Source organism: Neopelma chrysocephalum, unplaced genomic scaffold, assembly GCF_003984885.1.
Source record: "Neopelma chrysocephalum unplaced genomic scaffold, ASM398488v2 Primary Assembly neopelma1_131, whole genome shotgun sequence".
Lineage (NCBI taxonomy): Eukaryota > Metazoa > Chordata > Aves > Passeriformes > Pipridae > Neopelma > Neopelma chrysocephalum.
This window is the reverse complement of record NW_020897793.1, coordinates 1,751,849-1,772,209: the sequence shown is the minus strand read 5'-3', so window position 1 is coordinate 1,772,209 and position 20,361 is coordinate 1,751,849. Positions and strand designations below refer to the sequence as shown.

The window sequence follows — 20,361 nt, the reverse complement described above, 5'->3', positions numbered from 1 at the left end:
CTTATGCAACATGTTTATAATTTATACTTTATAGGGGTTTATTTGCTTTTGTTTAGTGACATTTCCTTCATGAAGTTCAAAGAGTATTCCCAACACTTACTTGCTTACCTAAAGCCTGGGAACTAACATAAAAATGTCTGCAGATGGCCATACACATGGATGAAACCACACCCTCCCAATTTACAGTAGCTAATTCCTTTTTAAAGTGCTGCACAGATGGAAGCAACCACTCTACTGTACAGTAAGAATAAACTTCTCAGCTATGTTTAATGTGTCACCTTACTGCTAAAACTAACTGTAGTGCTGTGCCATGTGTGTTCAAATGTGCTGGAATTTCTCTGTCCTGGAAAGGAAAAATCACAAAACCTTGCTTCGGTCAGAATTTTTTAATCGTATTCCTACAAAATTATGTAAACATTAGCATACATATCCAGAAAAATCAATATAATATAATGGTGCATAAACTGTAAGTTTAGAAGACTGTCAGGAACACTTGAACAGTTTATAAATTAATATATACAGTATTGGGTACTCTTCATCAGATAAGAAAACCTCTAAACTGAGCCATTTAGGTGCAAGAGCCGTAAAACAACAGAAGTGCTCCAACACCAAACTTGGCTACGAGGCAACATTGCAATCGACATGACTGCCTGTTGTAGTTCCACCATAAACATTCCATTTAGCCACTAAAAAGTATAAAACAAAAGTTTTGGTAGGAAGTTTATTTTTATTGGAAATCATATAGCAAACATCCCTAAAGTAATAAAAAAACCCAAACCCGGAATACTCCATAAACAGGTTTCTGGAAGAGTGAAACTGAAGCTTTCCAGGCTGCACAAGGAGATCATCAGCATCTCCATTCCACTCTACTTCCAGCAGAGCACCAAAGGCCTCACTAAAAGAAAACGTTTTGGGTAGTTTGTAAACAGAGAGTGGTGGGTGGAGGGAAAAAGAAAGATGCAGAGCACATATTGGGCTGACATGCAGCATTCTGGGCAGTTCAGCTTTTCCTGAATTAGAACATCATGAGAATGTAACATCATTGTTAACTTGCTAATTTTGGGCTATTTTGCTTAAAGAAAAACCAAACAAAACAACCAAAAAAACCCTCCAAAAAAAACCCAAAAACCAACCAACCAAACAAAAAAAAACCACAAAAAACCCATAAAAAACCCCCCCTACTTAAAAAACCCCAACTCCAAAAAACCCCAAGAAAAATAAATTCTTCAGCCTGCCTGTGATTCAAGTCATATTCAAAGCATTCTTGCAACATTGCCCTTTACAAGATCAGGAACACACCACAGAATGCAGGATATGTCACTCTTATTCAGACACCACATTAAATGAGTTATTTTCCTCTCCTCCTGTCCATACAAGCATAATTCATAAGGGAAAAAAAACAAGTATGGTAAACATACCCTAATGAATGATCTCAAACAAAAGGCATTCTTCCCCATATTAGAAAATTCTCAGTATCACTGAAACTACAGACTGCATAAAAAGACTAGGATTATCAGGGAAGCACTTGACACTGCAAGAACTCTTTTAACTGAATTCCTCTAATATGATCATCATAGAATCCTTCCAAAGTTAAATTTTTCTGTTTCTAGAGTTGAAGTAGAATTTCATTCCACCATATTTTGGTACACTTTTCACACCTGACCAACCACTTCTTACAAAGAAAATTCATATTGCACTAACAAAAATGCATTTAGCTACAATAAAGGGGAGATCATATCTAGCCATCTAAAGCTTTTAGCTCTATTTTTTCCAGTTGTTTAGGAACAAATTCTGTTAATCTCTTCTTATAGGAAATCCTGAGTAGTAAGGTGAAGAAGGTTTGGCAGATAGCACCAGTTTTCCATCACTTTCCATAATTAATAGGGTACATTTATCATCAGCAATGCATCTAGAAGCACTGTCCTAGTTTAACCTAAATGCCCAAATAAGATCCAGTCAGCTAATAAAACACTTTTATTCCTATTACCAGAATCTGAGCCAACACTGAAACATCAGGAGGAAAAGATTTCTGCTAAATCTGAGGACATAGACTGCAAACACAGAAAGAAGCCTGAATTCTAGCACAAATCTTTTCCTTATAATGGACGGGTGGAGAAAACTACAGGTAGTGGGAAGAACACGAAAAAACCCTTAAACTGCTGTGTCCATCACCTTCCCCCACTTAGGCTTAATGCCAAGGCATAGCATTCTGAAGGTGTTTATAAACAACCCAAACTCTTCCCTGTTGCTTCCCCCAGAGCAGCTCAGTGAATGCTTTATGGTGAGCCAGACTGCCAACAGCTTCCAGCATTTAATTACCACGGTGTCTTTGAGGCTTGGAGAAGTTTTATCTGACATAAGCCAAAAGGATTCATCAATATTAGAGGCTTAGGTCACTACATTTCCTGCTGCAGTTTTACTTGTATTGCTAACTTGTAATAGCAACCATGACAGACCTGAAAATCTAACAAAGAAGAGGCTAAACTTAGGAATTTGGGCTTAATCCGAGCTTAAACTAGTAAAAGACGTCTCACTGGATTGGCCCTGTACATAGACCTGAAGAAGTTTCATCACAGATGTATCTGCAGTTTTGTGTAAACTATCAATGTACTACAGCAACACTAATTTGGTATTCACAGGTAGCAACAGCAGTTTCCACACATCTGTTGCCGACTCTGCATTGTTACCATTCCCATGTCTAAAATGACACAGGTGCAAACTCCTAACAAGACCTCGTGTCCTTATCTGTAGCCTGCAGACTTTCCTCCCACTGATATGTGATTTGTTTCCTCACTCAAGTTATCCCATGGGGATCTTATACTCACATGTATGCACACTGTGATAAAGGAGAACTGATATGACAATATAAACACAACTAACAGACCTTAATTCAAATATCACCAGCAGCACTGAACCTTGAGAAACTTCACATAGACTAAGACCTTGTTTGATCTGGTAACAGATAGCACCACCAAAATGGTATTGAACAGTTTCACATGAAAATGTTTCCCTCTGCTTTGGTCACATTTCTCATTTTCCCCACTCTCCCATACTTCGTTTTTTCTCTACTTCTTCATGCTCACCTTTATGCCTGATTTGAAAGAGACCATGCAGTTGTGAAATGCATTATAGCTCCTCCAGAATCTTTCAATTTTTAACCATTTATTAAAAAAATAGATTAAACCCAGGACATTTTAAGTTAAACGAACGAAAACTTTGGTAAGAACACTGATGGCACCGTGGCAGTCTTAAGGATTATGACAATTTTCAGCAAGAACAATCATTACAGTGCTTCTCTCTGACATCATCCCAGAGTTCCATGGCTGCCTGCACTCCAGCTCTGAGTCTGTGTAAGGAATCTACGTAAGAGTTCTGAAAAATAAAGGCAAAGGAGTACAGGGAAATATTCTAAAGTCTTTCAGCAATCTCTTGAGTGAAATACACATGTACCAAAATATTCTACTTAACAAGGTATAACACAATCCGGACTTACCAAAGAAATTTTTCTGTACACACATGAACAAGGTTTTCATGTATGAAACCAAACAAATAAATCTAGTCTCTCAAAGGTGTTTGTAGTTTTTTTGTTCGAATGTTATACATAACTACCAATGCAGTCAATATAGATTGAGTTAAGCCAGCTCATTCATTATGTCCAGCATTTCACACAATATACCAGTGGGAGGAGACAAACATTATTCTGATCAGATACATTTATTTTAATCTTCAAAGCACAACCCTTTTTCTTCTTCATCATCATCATCAGTAGAATCTGCATAGGACTCAATAGTGTTGTATATGAAAGAGTACAGCTTGACATCTGGTCCTGAAGTGGAACAGTTTCTGCATTCTTCATTGTAGTATCTCAGCAACAGCCTATAAATGTCCCCTTAAAAAAAACAAAACAAAAAAGAAATAATTAAAAAACAAGTAAGAACATGCCATATGAGCAATGCATGATTGCAAATGAAGGCTAGCAATGCACATGCACACAGACATAGTGGTTAGGAATGTCTCTCTGAATGAGCAGTGGTAGAGGAGGCAGACAGCCATGTAATGGGAATGTGACTGTTTCAGGTTGTTCAGAACATAGGATGGGCTCCCTCAACTTCCTGCACCAGCTACCCCAACACTGGGCTTGCATACACATTACTTACAAATGCATTGCCAATTACACTGTAAGACAAATCTGTATCAGGAATTTGTAAGCAGATTTTTCCCTTTTTAAAGCATTACTGAGTTATATTAAAAGCTTTTGCAAACCTTCTACCTACGACATACACCTGTGTTTTCCAGATTCTACAGATACTACAACTCCCAAGTGAATTAGAAAGAATTCCAGAAGTCTTCTAACAGATTACACTGTTGACCCTGAATCAGAAGAGTTCCCCATTCTGGAAACAGGTACAAATAAACCAAGACCTATGTACTTGTGTTCAGGATTTGATGAGCATAATTCCCATTGGAAAATTTCTATTTATAGAGATGGTTAAGTCTCTTTGCTGCAAGGAAATATTTTTTTATGCTTACCAATAGTTTGGCCCTTCTCACAGAGAAAAGTATGCATGCTGTAAATATCCCGCATCAGCTCCACATCTCCAAAGGTAAAATAAACAATATCACGTCCAGCCTCAGCAGCTGCCAATATCTGTATTAAGGCTGAAACAACAAAAGAGATTATAGACATAAATACAGGATCAAACCATTTGCTGAAGGGAAAAACACAGCCTAAGTTCACAGCAAAGAATCACAGCACCCATCTCCAGATGAACACTGCAAAGCAATCTGAACAACGGGTAGTTAAAATTAAGAATAGGGGGCACTGCAGCTCAGATGCTGAAGTATTCTGCTAGAGTTGCTAGTGACAACCACCCTTACTTTGCAGATAAACAATGTGCTTGAAACTCAGAGGAGTTTCTTCTGGTCTGTGCCTGCCCCCAAGCAGGACACAGCCACTAATTATCCAATAAATGCCTGTGGCAGCACAAGGCAACAGAGCCCCATCTCACATCCTGGTTTGAGCTGCTTGCATCAAGCCACAGACAGTGGGGGTACAAACCATTTCCATGCTCTGCCACCTGTCAGAAGGAATGGAGCCAACCCTAGGTAAGCTATGCAAAGCAGGAGCTGACCCAACTTTTAGCTTCCCAGAGGAGATCTGTGGTTCTGCAGCCTCTTACTGTGCAATTTAAGGTGTCCACCACACCTGTAACAGAGACAAGCAGCATGGAATACGATGGCTCAGGCTGACCTGTAGGAAGTGAGTGCTGATGCCAGGAATGCAATTCATGTTATTTAACCTCCAGCTTTCTGTCACACTCACTGGACCAAGCTGCATCCCAAGTTCTGTCAATGTCTAACATTACAATCTAGACAAGACTCTGTTCTTCTATATGGAGAAGAAAGAAAATCCTTCCTATTTTGGAAACAGATTTTTGAAGATTCATCTTGAGAAATGATGTGGAGTATTGATCAACAGTCCAGCTGAGCCAAGCTAATGACCCACTGCAACTGGAGAATGTGGCTCTGGTCCACTTCTCACCCACCTCCTGACTTTCTTGCAGCTCTCAGGTACTCGGACATCTCATTGTGCCAATTCCATTTACCAAACTGGCAGAAAAGTTGTAGGAGTTGTTTTCTGCTAGAACAGCAGTTGAATTGGCTGAGTGAAGGGTTTGCCAAGAGCCTGAGCTGAGGCAAGGGAGGGCCCCAGACCACAGAGCCAAGAAGGAGAAAGAGAAGAAGAACAAGGACCCAAGTAGCACCAAACTTAAAAGAGCACAGGTCTTTCACCAACCAGTCCTGCGAGGCTGGAGTGTCACAGAGGCAAGTGATCAGTCACAGCTTCATTCCAGGGAACTTAACAGTCCAAATAAAGGACCCCAGCAACTATTTAATCTATTGCAGCTTGTTTTACTTCAGAGCCTACTGGTACAGTTCTGATATTAATTCTTTCCTTTTCTACCCAGTAAGTAGAGTTAATTAAAACGTGATTAATATTGTCTTTGTAAAGATTAATGTTAAATAAAACAGCATACATACTGCATTGCCACCTGCTAGTGGAAGCTAAATAGAAAGCTGTTCATAGCTAAAGAATCTTTCACATTTTTAAACAGAGACCTAGTAAAATACTGCATTCCTTAATCAAAAAAACCCTCTTGTAAACCCATTGCTAAAATTATAAATTACATGATTCACATGTGAAATTAATCTCAATCTGGGAATGATACTTTAATTAAACTACTGAACCAGCTGTGGATTTAGTAAAGCTTCAGTAGTTCAGCTTTTAAAGAGTCCAATTAACTGGCTTGCATAGGGGAACAGAACCTAATGAATACTATTATTCATTCCAAACAAACAATGCAGTTTCACTTTACAGAAGATATTAAAAATATCCTCCTGTTTATTTTGAATTGCTGTAAATCTTATGAAATTAGGACCAAAGTTTCTGTCAGGAATCAGACTTCTCAGTCTTCTGGACATCAATGATATACAATACCATGTGAAATTTCCATGCTACTGATACAGACAGAAGCATCACAGGGAGAGCAATAGAGCTGAACTCCCACTGCAGGCACAGCGATGCCACGCTGGGGCCAACACCCGGCACTCGCTGCCCATGAGGCACATCCAGGACCCCAGAAATACCACGGCAGCACCTCAGCAGCATTTCCATGAGGCCAGAGGCCTGCTTTCCTCTCCTCCCACTAATCCTACATGGGCCTTTTTAAAGCACTCTTCCTAGTGAACTTCATAAGTAAGAACACCAATGCAGCTAAGGAGCACTTTCTCACAACCGACAGAAGTTAAATTTATGTATTTATGAGATGCCTCATCGGATCACTTCCTTTGTTTTTTCAATAAAACAACACTTTTCCAGTGTTTAGACAGTTGCACAGAGCTCCAGCAGCTACTAATTGCTAAATTATCCTCTGGTTTCAAAAGCAAGACAAGATCTTCCAACTTCTCCTGATTATATAAACCTATTTTTTTCAGTATTGAAAGTCTTGAGTTTATACTGAAATTCTGTAGAAATTTCCCTAACTTAGCTGGAATCTGGCTTGTTTACATACCAGGTCTTTTTTATCAAGTCAGGTTATTTTTTTCCTCCCTTAAGAAGACTTAAGATTTTGCATCATTTGTGACCTTGAGTGAAACCATATTTTATACACAATTGTGTTCCTTTAATTTGCAACTCAAAAAGATCATGACGAAATATCATAGTGCATTATGGCACTTATCCAGTTATATCCAATCGCATCAAATACTTTGGGGGTTCTGAAGGCTTTGTTACAGATCCAGATATTAATTCTTAAAGGACAAGGGTGGATATTTGAGAATATAGATCAAAAAGTAAGCTTTTAAACTATGAAAACTATTTTGTCATTCCAATACACTATCAATCGACTGTAGACAACAAAAGCTATTTACTTGGACTCAGTGATGCAGTGAGCAACACGTATTCTAAAAGACACATCTAGTGTTGAAAAAATAATGAGTTAAATCAGATGAGCCATAGTTTTATCAGAAAGTCATACATTAAAAAAAATATACATGGGATATGAAAGTTGAAATCCGAGACAAAGACCTTATGCAAATTAAAGTGTTTATTAAACCTCCCTAACAGAAACGAAATATGTTCACATCCTGCAGTGAATACTGCTCCTGGTATTGACAATCTGCACTTGGCAGCCCATTTTATCTAATGGACATCAAAAACCAACTGTCAGGAAATCAATGAGCATTGAGAAAAAAATAGATGCTCAATGAATAAAACACATTAAGAAAGAAAGCTAATGAAGCTGGGAGCCTGATGATTGTTTGTCTCAATGTAGCTACTTAAAGCCATTCAGAAAAGAAAATTTTAAATACTCTCCAAATGTCTGGAAACAAGAAAAATGTAAATTTCTACTTAGGACTATATGAGTCAGGACATCAATTTACATGTCAGGATCCATCAATTCTTGACTTGATGGAAAAGGTCTTAAATGAATGTAGGCATGTGATATCTGCTGCATTATAAATACTCTAATTAAATATAACAGAACATGAGAAAGTGAGTGATATAACAGGCAAGTCAGGAAAGAAAGAAGCATGTCTGAGTGACTGGAAACCTCTCTGGCATACAGCAATATATTAAGGAGCAAAACTAAACATTAAGCACTGCCAGCAAATTTGTGAAGCCTTGCAAATTACCAGGTACTTCAAACAGCTCTGCAGAGATATGAATTTCAGACATAATCTAAAAAGGCTGCTCCAGAAAGGCCAACTGATTTATATGGCTGACAACTGCAATGAACATGTTCTTTTGAGAACTAAAACTGTGTATCCATGTTTTTGAAGGTTTCAGTGCTACAGGTCCCTCTAAACCTGGCATTTTACCATCACGTACTTACCTCACACTTTAAACTGAAAACAGCACATAAAAGCAGTGTGCTTTTTTATTGTTTGAGGCCACATTACTCATGGCCTAAAGACCAAAGCTAATGAACCAGTTCTAAGGATATTTTAACTACTATTCCAATTCTTGGCTAAAATGTATTAATTAGAATAAAACAAAAAAATGTACTTGAACAAAAACATATGGTCAAGGATCAAAATCTAAGTTATCTGATTCATTTGGACATAAGGAAATTTCTGCAATTTACCTTTTAATCGGGAGTCCCCTCCAAAGGCACCACATCCCCAGTTTCCCGTGGCTATTGCAGAGAGATGTTGAGGTGGAACATTGGGTCGAGAGAAGCCACAGTAGGCCTGCATGCAGACAAGAGGTAGAATATGAATTTGACAGGCAGTCTGGTGCAATACTTTCAAACAGTAAGATGGCAACAACAATCAGTATATTGTCTTCTAGCCATGCCAAATTCAAATTACTTCAATATACTATTAGTCTTCCTTTAAATTTAAGATCAGTAACAAAAACATTTAAGGCAAGAAGAATTTTGCCTTATTTGGATCCAAGTTAAAAATTAAGATACAAATGCTGAGTCCCAGGGATTTCACCACAGCTACAGGAACCTTATCAGGATATCCAGAGCAGAGAATAACTAACAGCAGATGGTAGCATGTTTGTTGCTTTTTGGCCTGTTTAGATTACATAACAGTTGAACTGCTGTGTCCAGTAACACCAAAATTCCTCAGAACTCAAAATAAAATACAAAATGACATCTTCCAGTACAGGTCAAATGAAACAAATGAGGGTAGGAGGAGAAAGTGTGATATTCACTAATAAACCTTGAGTAAAGGCAGGTGCTTCCATGTACAGAAGAAAAGATAAATCTCTTTGGGAAGTTTTTCAACAGTAAAAAAATGTACTGAGTTGGTACAATTGCCTAATACAGACTGAAGTACCCACAGTTTCACTCCAATCTGATCTAAGCTGCAAATTCAGACTTCTGTTCTAATACAGTTATAATTTAGCAGGGTGCCCTGATTCAGAGTTTACATAAGAAGCACTTACACATCATCAGGTGCGTGCAGCTCTTTCAAGTCAGAGTCATTAGCGTGACTAATTTCCAAAGCAAGTTTGCACCAAACTCATGGGCCAAGCAAGCCAGTACACTGGCTGTGGGGACAATAATTCTTCAAATTCCATCCTCCCAGCAGGGAAATGGATTGATGTTGCAACAGGATGCCATTTTCTTTTCAGCTTTTACTTAATAGGTATGTATTTCTCAAGTTACCAGGACATGGAGAACAAAACCTGTCTCGTCAGACACAATAAGTCATCAGCAAATACTTGGGAGGACTTCAGCAGCAATGAAGAAAAATATCTAAGTAAGTGCTCCCATATGATTTTTCATAGCAAACAAAGGATAAAGAAAACTCATCACTTTTTTTTTAAAGAGACAATGCATCAATATTTTAGATAAGTTTCACCTAGGAATGCAGGAATATGAAAGGTTTCTGTGCAGTTTTAAAGGAGTTACTTCCATATCAGAGGCAGAAAAGCTGTTACTTTTGAACTACATAAAAGAATCTGGTTTTAAGTTGTAATAACTTCTAAATAATATGAGGGAACATATACTTGAAGTTGTGTGATGCTTACAATTGGTTTGTTTTCATATAAAACTATTACATATAATTCTCACATTCAGCACCGTTTGAAACACGTTCTGCATACCATAATTCTTAGGGAAGCATTTCTTGTCAAATATGAAGCTGCAGCTTTTTTTTAATTGGGGACTATAAAAACAGTCTTAATGACATTTATGAGTGGGATTGCCAGTCCAGTTATAAGTCAGTTGTTCCCTAGGATTTGGAAAGTGAAACTTTAACTGGAGAAATCATTGCTAGCGAGAGTCTTTATCAGGCAATCATTTCAAGGGGTAGCAAGGACAGAACAGTGACATATCTTACACACAGATCTGCAAACCTTCATGCTGAAATCAGATACAGTGATTTATTTTTTTCTTACCCTGAACAGCTGACTTCAGACATATTAATCTTGTTTTCTGGGTATGGGTTAAACCAAAAACAAGGGTCAGCCTCAGACATCTAACTTTTGAGAAAACTAACTGGGAATGAACATCTGGTTCTTTGAGACAAACGATCTTAGAGAAATCATACACGGTTATAAGAAGATACACGTTTTAAGAAGAATCACTTGAGGTTGTTCTCAATAATTTCATAGTGTCCAACAAAATAACAGACAAACAAAAGAACTTCTGGATCCTGAGCTCTGTCTACTAACACTTGTATTTCAAAGCCTGTCTGCATATACTGGGGTATATGGGTCCTGATTTATTAAATCATACTAGAAATGCAGTTGCAGCTTATTCCGTCAACGGAAAACTCTTAAGGTTAATATTAAATGAAATGGAAAACCCCATCACAGTACACGAAAAAATATTTGAATAATTAAAATACTGAAGAAACTCCAATAAGCTTGATGAAATTTTTACTGTAATAAGCAGAGAATTAACTCAGGCTTAAAATTTTCTTTAAATACCAATTAGTCCTCATAAAACAACATCAGCCAAACCAATATACTTTATAAAAGTTGCAGTGATCTACCATAATTTATTTTAAAAATCCAAACTCACTCAATAAAACTAAAAATTGTAGGCAGATCATAAATTCGCTGATGTAGGTAATTTGAATTTTGTTGTAAGATATCAGTGAAATTTACAAAATGTACTTAACTGTCTTTTTCAGGGCTAATTTCATTACCAACCATGAAGAAACAAGCTGATAAATGTTACTTTAGTCAAGATGCTAAGGTTTTACAACTAAATTAAATTAGTCCTTCAGCACTGTACATCATCTTGAAGGGGTGTATTCCCTTTCTGGCTGAGAATCAGGGCAGCGTACTCCCATGTTTGAATTTGTTTAAAATACATCCTATGTTATTCTACACTCTGCTATACTACAGGAAGCAGGAGGCTTTAACACCTGCAGCACGGAGCCCTTATATTCAGCACCCAAGCTAAAGCAGATGCTGCATCTCTAAATGTAGAAGGACACTAAGGAGACTTCATCATTAGCACATTCTGAACCCAAACATAAGCACACTAATACAGCATAACTGAATCACCATTCTTGCACTCAACTGCTCAGTAAAAATAGCACTGCTATTGCTGTAACAGGCCTTTCACCACCTATGCCTTACACCAGCCATGCAAGGCCCTCGTTCCTGCCCAGTAGCATTCGTACCAGCTTAGAAGAATTTGCTGTGTGAACTGGAGACTGATTCCAGATACAGCATGTTAGGAGATAAAATTTGTGTGTGGGATAACAGCAGAGGTCTTGAAAACATGGGCACAGGTTGAAAGCTAAGGTCTCTTAACTATAAACAGCTCGCTGATAGCAATTAATAGTCACTGAAAAAGTACAACCCCAAAACCTGGGAAAAGACTGCTTTAACTTCAACTAAAGAGCAGCAGTGAAACAAGAAAACCAAATAACAGGAAAATCTCAGTCATGCAAATGTTAAAGCACCTGCAATGGCTACAGAAAGCAACCCAGTGTTCCCAAACATTATGCAGCACATAGTCCAGGGCAGAGACCAAGGGCTGGGAACCATCTCAAATATCTTCTTTAAGGACAAAATCCCAAAATAGCGAGGGCAGAGGACAGGAAAAAATATGCCCACCACAGTTACAGCTTCCCTTGTCAAAGAGCTCTTCAGCCTGGCAACTTTGATGTCTGAGACTATCATGGACCATAGACACTGCGAAGTGCAGTTCTGTATACACACAGATAACTCAGGGCAAGGTCAAGGACGGACAATTTGAATACACACTGATAATGATTAATAATTATTAGTAGGAAGTGTGCTGGTCTCAAATGTCAGTCTAGAAGTTTTGTTTAAAGGATTAAAACTGGCCTGATTTGTCTGTATATTTGTCTGTATATACACATGTCCAGTTGCAACCACCCTTACAGCTATTGTGAAAATAAAGAACAGGGATTTATGAGCAGCTGGATCTGAACTCAAGAAGTCATGAACATATGAAAAGATAAACTCGCAGGTAATATGTTGATACCCCAAGAAAAGGAAGTGGCACCACATCTATGAACCGTCACCATGTTAAAACATGAGGCACCTCCTTCTCCACCTTGACTGCACAGCTGAGTAGGATTCAACAGAGCAAAGAACAGGAAAAAAACTTAATACCATAATTTTGAATCATAGAATGATTTGAGTTGGGAGGAACCTTGAAGATCATCTAGATCCAACCACCCTGCCATGGAAAGGGATAATATTCACTACATCAGGTTGTTCAGGGCCCCATCCTAGCCGGCCTTGAACACTCCCAGGGATGGGGCATCCACAGCTTCCAACCTGTTCTAGTGCTTCACCACTCTCACAGTTAAGGATTTCTTCCTAATATCTAATCTAAACCTGTCCTCTTTCAGTTTAAAACCTTGTTCTGTATAAAAGGTCCCTCTCTCTCCTTTTTTAAGCCCCCTTTAGGTACTGGAAGGATGAAATAAGCCCCTCTCTGAAGCCTTCTCTATGCTGAAGAACCCCAACTCTCAGCCTGTCATTTAGAAGCAGGACAGGGAAGAGTCAACAAAACATATATGCAAGTTTCATTTATATTTTTGAAAGTATTTTATACCTTTGAAAGGTGTATCAAAGGACAAGAGTTATTTTTGACCATCTTGTGTTTAACATTGGATAGAAAAACCCTGAAGTTCACCTTTTTTTTTATATGAGACACAACTAAGCAAGAACTTCCTTAGCTGAAGACAATAATACAAAAATATTTGAAAAGGTACTGTAAACATCAGACTGCAGGCTGATTTAAAAAGTTACTGGCCTTGTTGAGCTCTCTTCTAATTTTCTCCGGACCAAACTGATCAAGGAAACGCCTGAAGTGAAATGCATCTATAGCAACAATTTCAGTGTGGCGGCGTTGCCATTCATCCCTAAAATTGGAGGGGGAAGAAAAGTAGATGACATTAGTTATTTAATATTGGCCATATAACCAGAACTCAAAATGAGTAGTTCTCTGCAAAGCTTCTCTTTTAGAAGCAGGTAAAAAGGTGAACTCCTAACAGACAATGGAGTGCTCTCTCTCTGTGGGTTGGGAATGAAAGCAGCATCAGAAGTGAGACAGGTTGCACAATAAATTTGGGCATAAACGTGAAACAAATCCAATTACACAGCACTGTTTATTAAGTATGTCAGAACACTGCAAGGTCAGTGTCTCTCTGTCTTCCTCCTACATTTAAATGAGTATATTGTGTATGTTTCTCTACCAAATGAATAATATTTTATATACACTATAACAACATTGTTGGAGAAATAAATTCAAGAGCTCAGAGCTTTATACTCAGATTCATTATATTAAATCTTATTTTGCCACACACGAACTGCACTGTTGCACCTGAGGTATCATTGTCAAACTTCCTGGGACATTACAATCCACAGTTCAGTCAGTATCTTAAAGAAATGTGGATTAAATACATACAACTATAAAAGATGTTGGTCTAAGAACCGACATATGGTCAGGTACCACTTGTTAGCATTAACATCTCATTATTAATATAACTTTCTTAACTTGATTGCTCTACTGAAGAGAGCAGCATCAAGTAGTCAAATACTCTATCAAGGCAAATGCTAGGAAATACTTAAGAGCACCAAGGTATTAAATTTCACTTAAACTTCACTTAAACTTTACCTTGGGGTCTTATCTTCATGGCTTCTTGCCCACCGATAAGTTTCTGCATAGCCTGTATACTCACTGTACTGCTCAGTACCTGAAACAAATGATTTTTCATATTACTTATAAAATATGTACATATTTTTCTCACTTGGCAAAACTCTGATAGGAATCACTGCTTCTCCCAATGAACATGCAGCTCCCAGAAGCAATGGAAAATAGAGAGCACGATCTTCTTGTAAAGCTCCTTTCCCACAGGTGAGGAGTAGCATCCACCACAGAACATGATAAGTGCAGATCTACGTCTGCTGTCCAGCATACAGCAACAAGACAGTTTTCAACTTCACCACTCCCTAGTTCAATAGCTTCCCAATACACTGCCTGCCATCTTTAAAGTTTTACCAGCTAACATCTGGTTAACAAGAACTGTGATGGCATCTTGCCTTTCTTTTTTTGTTTTTGAGGTTACTTACTACCTGTAAACACAATGGTAACAGTCACTCTGCTATTAAAAATGTGGCAGCCCCACTTCAACACAATTTAGCAAATATCTGGGCTGACAGTTTAGGAAACATGAGAAGAAAAATATAAAGAAATTCAAATGTATTTGGTGAGCTATATGTTTACGCATTTTATTATTCTAACAAGTTTTATTTCTCTAACAAAATGAAATCCATACAGCTGAAGAAAACCCTGATGGTCAGAAACCAAACAGATTTCCAACATGCCAGTGTTACCCAAGTTGTTGCCCTACAGGCTTTTGAGGGCAACCTTACACAAGCATACGTGGGACTGTTAAAGCTTTGTAGTCTCGTTGCCCAATACATCTCTTCCCTTCTGTTTTGTTTTACATTTGTTCAGCATCATTTCTGCACTATAGTTCCTGGCAGGAATTGTCAGATTTCACAGCAATTAATGGCACTGAATGGACTAAAGGCCACTGCTCTCAGCTGCAGTGGTCAGCACCACAAGCCACTTCTGTAAAACCACAAGGACCCAAGAAAACATGGTCTGGAACACACTAGGCTGCTCTTGAAAGGGTCCAACAGCATATCTTGTCAAGCATGAAGGGCTGTAAGAAAGCAGCTTATTAAGGCCACCAGTAATTTCAGCTACTGTGCTCTGCTATACCAACTCCTTTTGAATGGTTTATCCCAAGACCAAGAAGGAGCACATCTTAACTGAGAACAAGGATCATAACCCTTCTAAAAGGCTGCCTTTCACCTCATTTTGTAAAGCTTCAGGACCTTGCTTCAAAACTTAGGAATTGCACAAACACTTCAAAGAAATACTCCTGAAGTAATGCTATAGAAAAATCACTTTTCCCCCAGTTCTGAGTTCACACCAGCTGAATTTGGAAGTAGGGACTGAAAGATAACTTGTTTGGAGAATATCAGTTCTAACAGGTATAATTTGGCACAAGTTATAAACAGTAAGAGTAAGAAGAGAACTGTTGAGCAACCCCTTAATTAGTGACACCAGCTATGCCTATAAATAAAATAGGAAAAAATAGATTTTAGAATGAAGTGCAAGCTGACAGGAAAAAATATCTGAGTAGTCTCTAACTATTGTGCAGATCAGCAATAGCCTGAGAATACAAATGTTTAAATTTAATCTAGTTTTCCAGTCTCTAAATAAAAATACAATTAAAGTTAAACAATCAAAACCATAAAACTATTCACTTTAAACCTCACTGACAAGGGAATTTGAATGTTGGCCTTCAGTAGTCTCAAGCATAGGAAACAAGCTGTTAAAAACTGTTTAAAATTATGCATATCCTTCAAGACATTTTCCCCATTTATCCTTATTAATTTTAACTGCCAAGGCTTATCAGCGCTTCTTTAACTCATCTGCCCTATTATCCACTCATTATTTATTTAGATTTGTCTAGATGATTAATCATACTGAGGGCACACAAACCCCACTCAAGGCTATTTTGAGAAGTTGCTATGCAAAATGAGTGGGATGGTAAAAGATGCCTCACCAAGAGTTCACTTCCTGATACAAAACCATCTCAAAACTGTGGATGACAGAGTATGCCCATATATTCACACACATCCGTGCCCTCATACAAAGGACAACCACAAGTAGCTTCAATATTCAGAAATCAGCTTTCTAATTGAATTGCAGACTATCAACCTTCAGCAAGACTCTTCCTGACATACATAAAATTCAGTTTTACTGATATGCTTGGAAAAAGTGTCCGAGCATATAGCAAGAACAGACAGACAAGGGAAGTATGTGACTTTTCTGAGAGCTCTCTTTAGAGGACAATCTAACAAAACTTCCAACTTCAAAAAGGAAGCATTTCCTTTAGTGTCTAACATGTGGAAAGAAAACACTAGGTTATCAAGATATTGTACCAGGATAGATTAAATGATAGTTAAAGTATTAAGCTGGCTTTTTCAATGTTCGTTGTTTTCATTAATTTTTATGGAATTGCAGTGTCTGATGACAAAAGCACCAGAAAACAAACAAGCAAGCAAACACACACATTTATAAAAAAATCAATAGCAGAGAAACTCAAAGAAATCACACAAACTCTAAAGTCATGTCCCAGAAACCCAAAGTTAATGAAAATCAATGACTTTTCATAAGTGAAGTTCTGGAAATTTGTAAGACAAAAATGATTATTCAACTGCCAGCACTTTTGCCTCTGAACTACTGGGATATAAACTTTTGTTGCTGGGAGAACAGAAGCAGTACGGGATAAGCTGGATATGCTAATGTTTCTGCCGAATCTTTTTTCTTCCTATTAAAAAAAATAAAGGGGTAAAAAAAGGCAAACCACAAATAATGCATAATAGCAGAATTCCGTCAGAACTTTAAAAACAAAATCTAAAAAAGCCTACCTAAAGTCAAAAGAATCTATATACAAGTACCATTCAAAAACCTATACTTTGTGAAACTGGTAAAAGTTACAGCATTAGACAAAAAGTGAAACTGCCAAGTGTTGATGTTTATGGGATCTCATCAACCTAGAAAGATTTGTAACTATTACTAACAATAAATAGACCTTTCTCAGACTCCACAGTCTAGCTTTATATTTGCATATGACTTGTGTAGCATTATAGTGTTCCCAGGGATTGGGAAAAACACCACTATTGTGTTCCTCTAGTATTTCTTATGAGCTAGGGATTTTACCTCTGGAGAGGCAGTACTACTAGCACTGCATAAAAAGTAGATGTGAAAATTGCAAGAGTATAGTTTTGTAGTCACCAACATAAAGGCACATTTAGTGTCAAAACTGAGGGGAAGGTCCTTCTCTCCCTTTCAGTCAGTTCTTCCAATCTTTATCTTGCACCACCACAAGTCTTCTGGCTCTCCTGACACTGGCACGATCAGCCTGCTACATCCAGCTGAAAAACAATTTTCCCCTGAGTAAATTTTCAGCTGAACCAATTATCTGATCTCATTTGCTGCCTGGGTAATGTGGTCAGAAGCCTCTAAAAATGCATTGCTAAGATGTGGTCCAGACTGGCCATCTGCAGATTCAAAGCAAACATGGAACACAGCTTCATTGCTCTTAATGCTGCCTGAGTACGTGAGCTCAAACAGGGGAAAAATAGAATGAAAAAAAACATCTGAATGAAAACCACTCACATTCATTCACAGCTCTGCCAGAAATGCAGCTGTGGGAACCTTTGGCATTGCTGTTGACATTTTTGTAGGTAGATGTCTGTGCTGAAGAACTTGACTGTTTGCTTGACCAGTTCCATATTCATTACAACAGTGATACTAACCAGATACTGTGCAATCACAACAAATTTAATTTATCCCCCAATTTCTTGGACTCCTCTGCAAATTTAAGCTGCACAGTTATACCCATTAGGCCACTGAGTCAAGATGCATCACAAAGAACATAATTTATCAGGAGGATTGTGACACCGGGGAGACTTGGCTAAGTACCAAGGTGGAAGAGCTCCAGGGATTAAATAAAAATGATGGAATGGATATTTCCATTAGTGAAGAACACCATATCACAAATACTAATCGCAAAACACTGTAAAGTACTCAAGAAAACTAAATGTTGCTGCAGTGGAAAAACGTCCTCACCTTTATTTGTCCATGCCAAATCACTATTTTTTTTTGCAGAGGAATGGAAGAAGGTCTTTCAAAACATTCATTTAGAGTTTTCCCCCATCAGTTATTACTCAGACTGATAGCTGTGCTCTGTTTCTACCCCCCTCATCCAGAGGACAGTGCTTCAATATGTTAATACAGTATCATATCCAAAATATATAACAGAAGTTTGTGATAGCCAAGAATTTTTTTTCTGACTCATTTTTTTAAAAGGTAATCACAAAAGCCAATTTATCAAAAAGTTTTCACAGAAAAGGCATTAATTCTGGCTGGGTGGAAAAACAAAATAAAACACTGTCTTAAGAAGATTACCAAGTATAACACTGAAAACAAAAGATGTTCTGCCCAGTACAATCAATAACTCAGGACAGAGTAAGACTTGCAAGATTTAAGTTTAATTTTCTACTGTGTATGCCTGTGAGAGAAAGAAGTGCTACAGATGGACTTTTCCAAGAACTGTATTCTAAAACCTATACAAATTCTTGATTTTTGAGACAGTTCAGGTACCTAAACATGATATTTTTACTTTAGCAGACTGAAAAATATAAACATAATTTATTACAATATTTACCCACAGGATCTCTCTGATCATATATTTTTTCTGTACAGCTATTCTTTAGAGTAAATAAAGTATTATAGCATCATTTTATTTTTCAGTCATGAGAAATGCTCATTGTTCTCGTGTATAGAACCAAGACACACAAGGCGTGACCTGGGCCGCTCCAGTTTTTAACAGTGACATTTGGTCTTTTGATGCAAACTATTTTGATCCAGTGGATAATAAAACATTCCAAGTTCTATGACAGAGGTGGACAGAAAAAGGAAATCCCTTTCAGCAAAGCACTGGACATGCACAGCCCCTCGACAACATACTGGAAAAGCAGTTACGTTTTTGATGTTGTAATTGCAAACTCACAAGCAATACAAATACATGTGTGCAACTTACAGGATCAAAATCCTTAAGAGACAGTTCCTGACTTTCTACCCTTTTTTTTCCTCTTCTGCTTCCTCCCCTTTTAGGTAACCAGAAGGTAGTTCCTCTTCTCAGAGTTTTCAATCCCACCGATCACACCAAATGTTACAAATTCCAGACAGGAACAAAAATTGCCCATCCTTTAACAGAAGCACTACCCACTGATAGTTGGGACCAGCTAATAGCTGGTAATTGTGGCTGTCTCCTATATTGTCCAACAGCATTCTTTAGCTAGAGACACTCAGGACAAAAAAGTTCTGTCTGCTTGCTCTCACTTTTTATTCTTTTTGCCTGTTTCACAAAGCATCTATTGGAACATGGTCTTAAGGGGTGGGATAAAGTAGGAAGCTCTTTGTCAAATGAGTATTGACTTTTTTTTTCCTTCTCTTTTTTTATCCCTAAAGCATTTAAACACACTAAACTTCAACCTGAAATATGTTTTCTATATATAAAATCAGAATTAGATGTGAAACATTTTCTGCAAAGACTGACCTGTGATGATAAGACATTCATTGTGATCCAAGACTTCAGTGATGAGCCTCGATACAATCAGTTCTGGATTGATTAAAAACCGAATTTCTTCTTGTACTAGTCCTGCCCCAGTCACACCACCTCCAACAAAACGGTTTGCAAAATCAACCTAACAAAAATACAGTCAGGGGGATCATGAGATAAGCAAATAGCGTAAAATCCTTTCATTTACCAAGGTAAATAAAGTCCTGTATAAATTCAATAATTCTGTTGAAATCTGCTGCTATCACTTAAAAATACAAGCAGAGGGACTGATTAACATGATCATGCCTTTCTCTTTTTTCCATTCCACTTCTCAGAAAACTTAAGACAAATGAGAGATTACACAGCAAAACAAGTTTTGCATCTCAAATACTCTGAAACCAGGTTTTGTGGGTTTTCCTTGAAGAGTACATATTTAAGAACAAAACACATTTCAGTAAATGTGAAAGAAGAAAACAGCAAATTACAGCAGTCTTTTTGCTTTCAAGGGATATTGAAAAATCATTAAGTTCTGCCCCAGCTGTCCATACTGAAGAATTTTTAGATTAGCACTGTCCCTATAACAGTTCTATACCCTAAAACCCCTTATGAATTCTCCTTGAAATGCACTAACAGAATCCCTTACAAATTCTCCTTGAAATGCACTTGAACAAGGCAAGTAATTTTGACTGTTAAGGT

General features: G+C 37.7%; 1 protein-coding gene across 2 annotated transcripts in view; it reads right to left on the bottom strand.

Moving 5' to 3' along the window:
* Nucleotides 1–371: 371 nt before the first annotated feature.
* The window catches only part of PARG (poly(ADP-ribose) glycohydrolase), a 64,422-nt gene continuing 44,432 nt past the window's right edge, over nucleotides 372–20,361 (bottom strand). For both annotated transcript variants that reach the window (XM_027698621.1, XM_027698620.1), the window contains exons 13-18: nucleotides 19,663–19,810; nucleotides 14,133–14,211; nucleotides 13,269–13,377; nucleotides 8,649–8,754; nucleotides 4,531–4,659; nucleotides 372–3,889 (exon numbers count right to left, since the gene is read on the bottom strand). In XM_027698621.1, coding sequence (XP_027554422.1) covers nucleotides 3,720–3,889; nucleotides 4,531–4,659; nucleotides 8,649–8,754; nucleotides 13,269–13,377; nucleotides 14,133–14,211; nucleotides 19,663–19,810 — 741 coding nt within the window. In that variant the 3' untranslated portion in view covers nucleotides 372–3,719. The remainder of the gene's footprint in view (nucleotides 3,890–4,530; nucleotides 4,660–8,648; nucleotides 8,755–13,268; nucleotides 13,378–14,132; nucleotides 14,212–19,662; nucleotides 19,811–20,361) is intronic.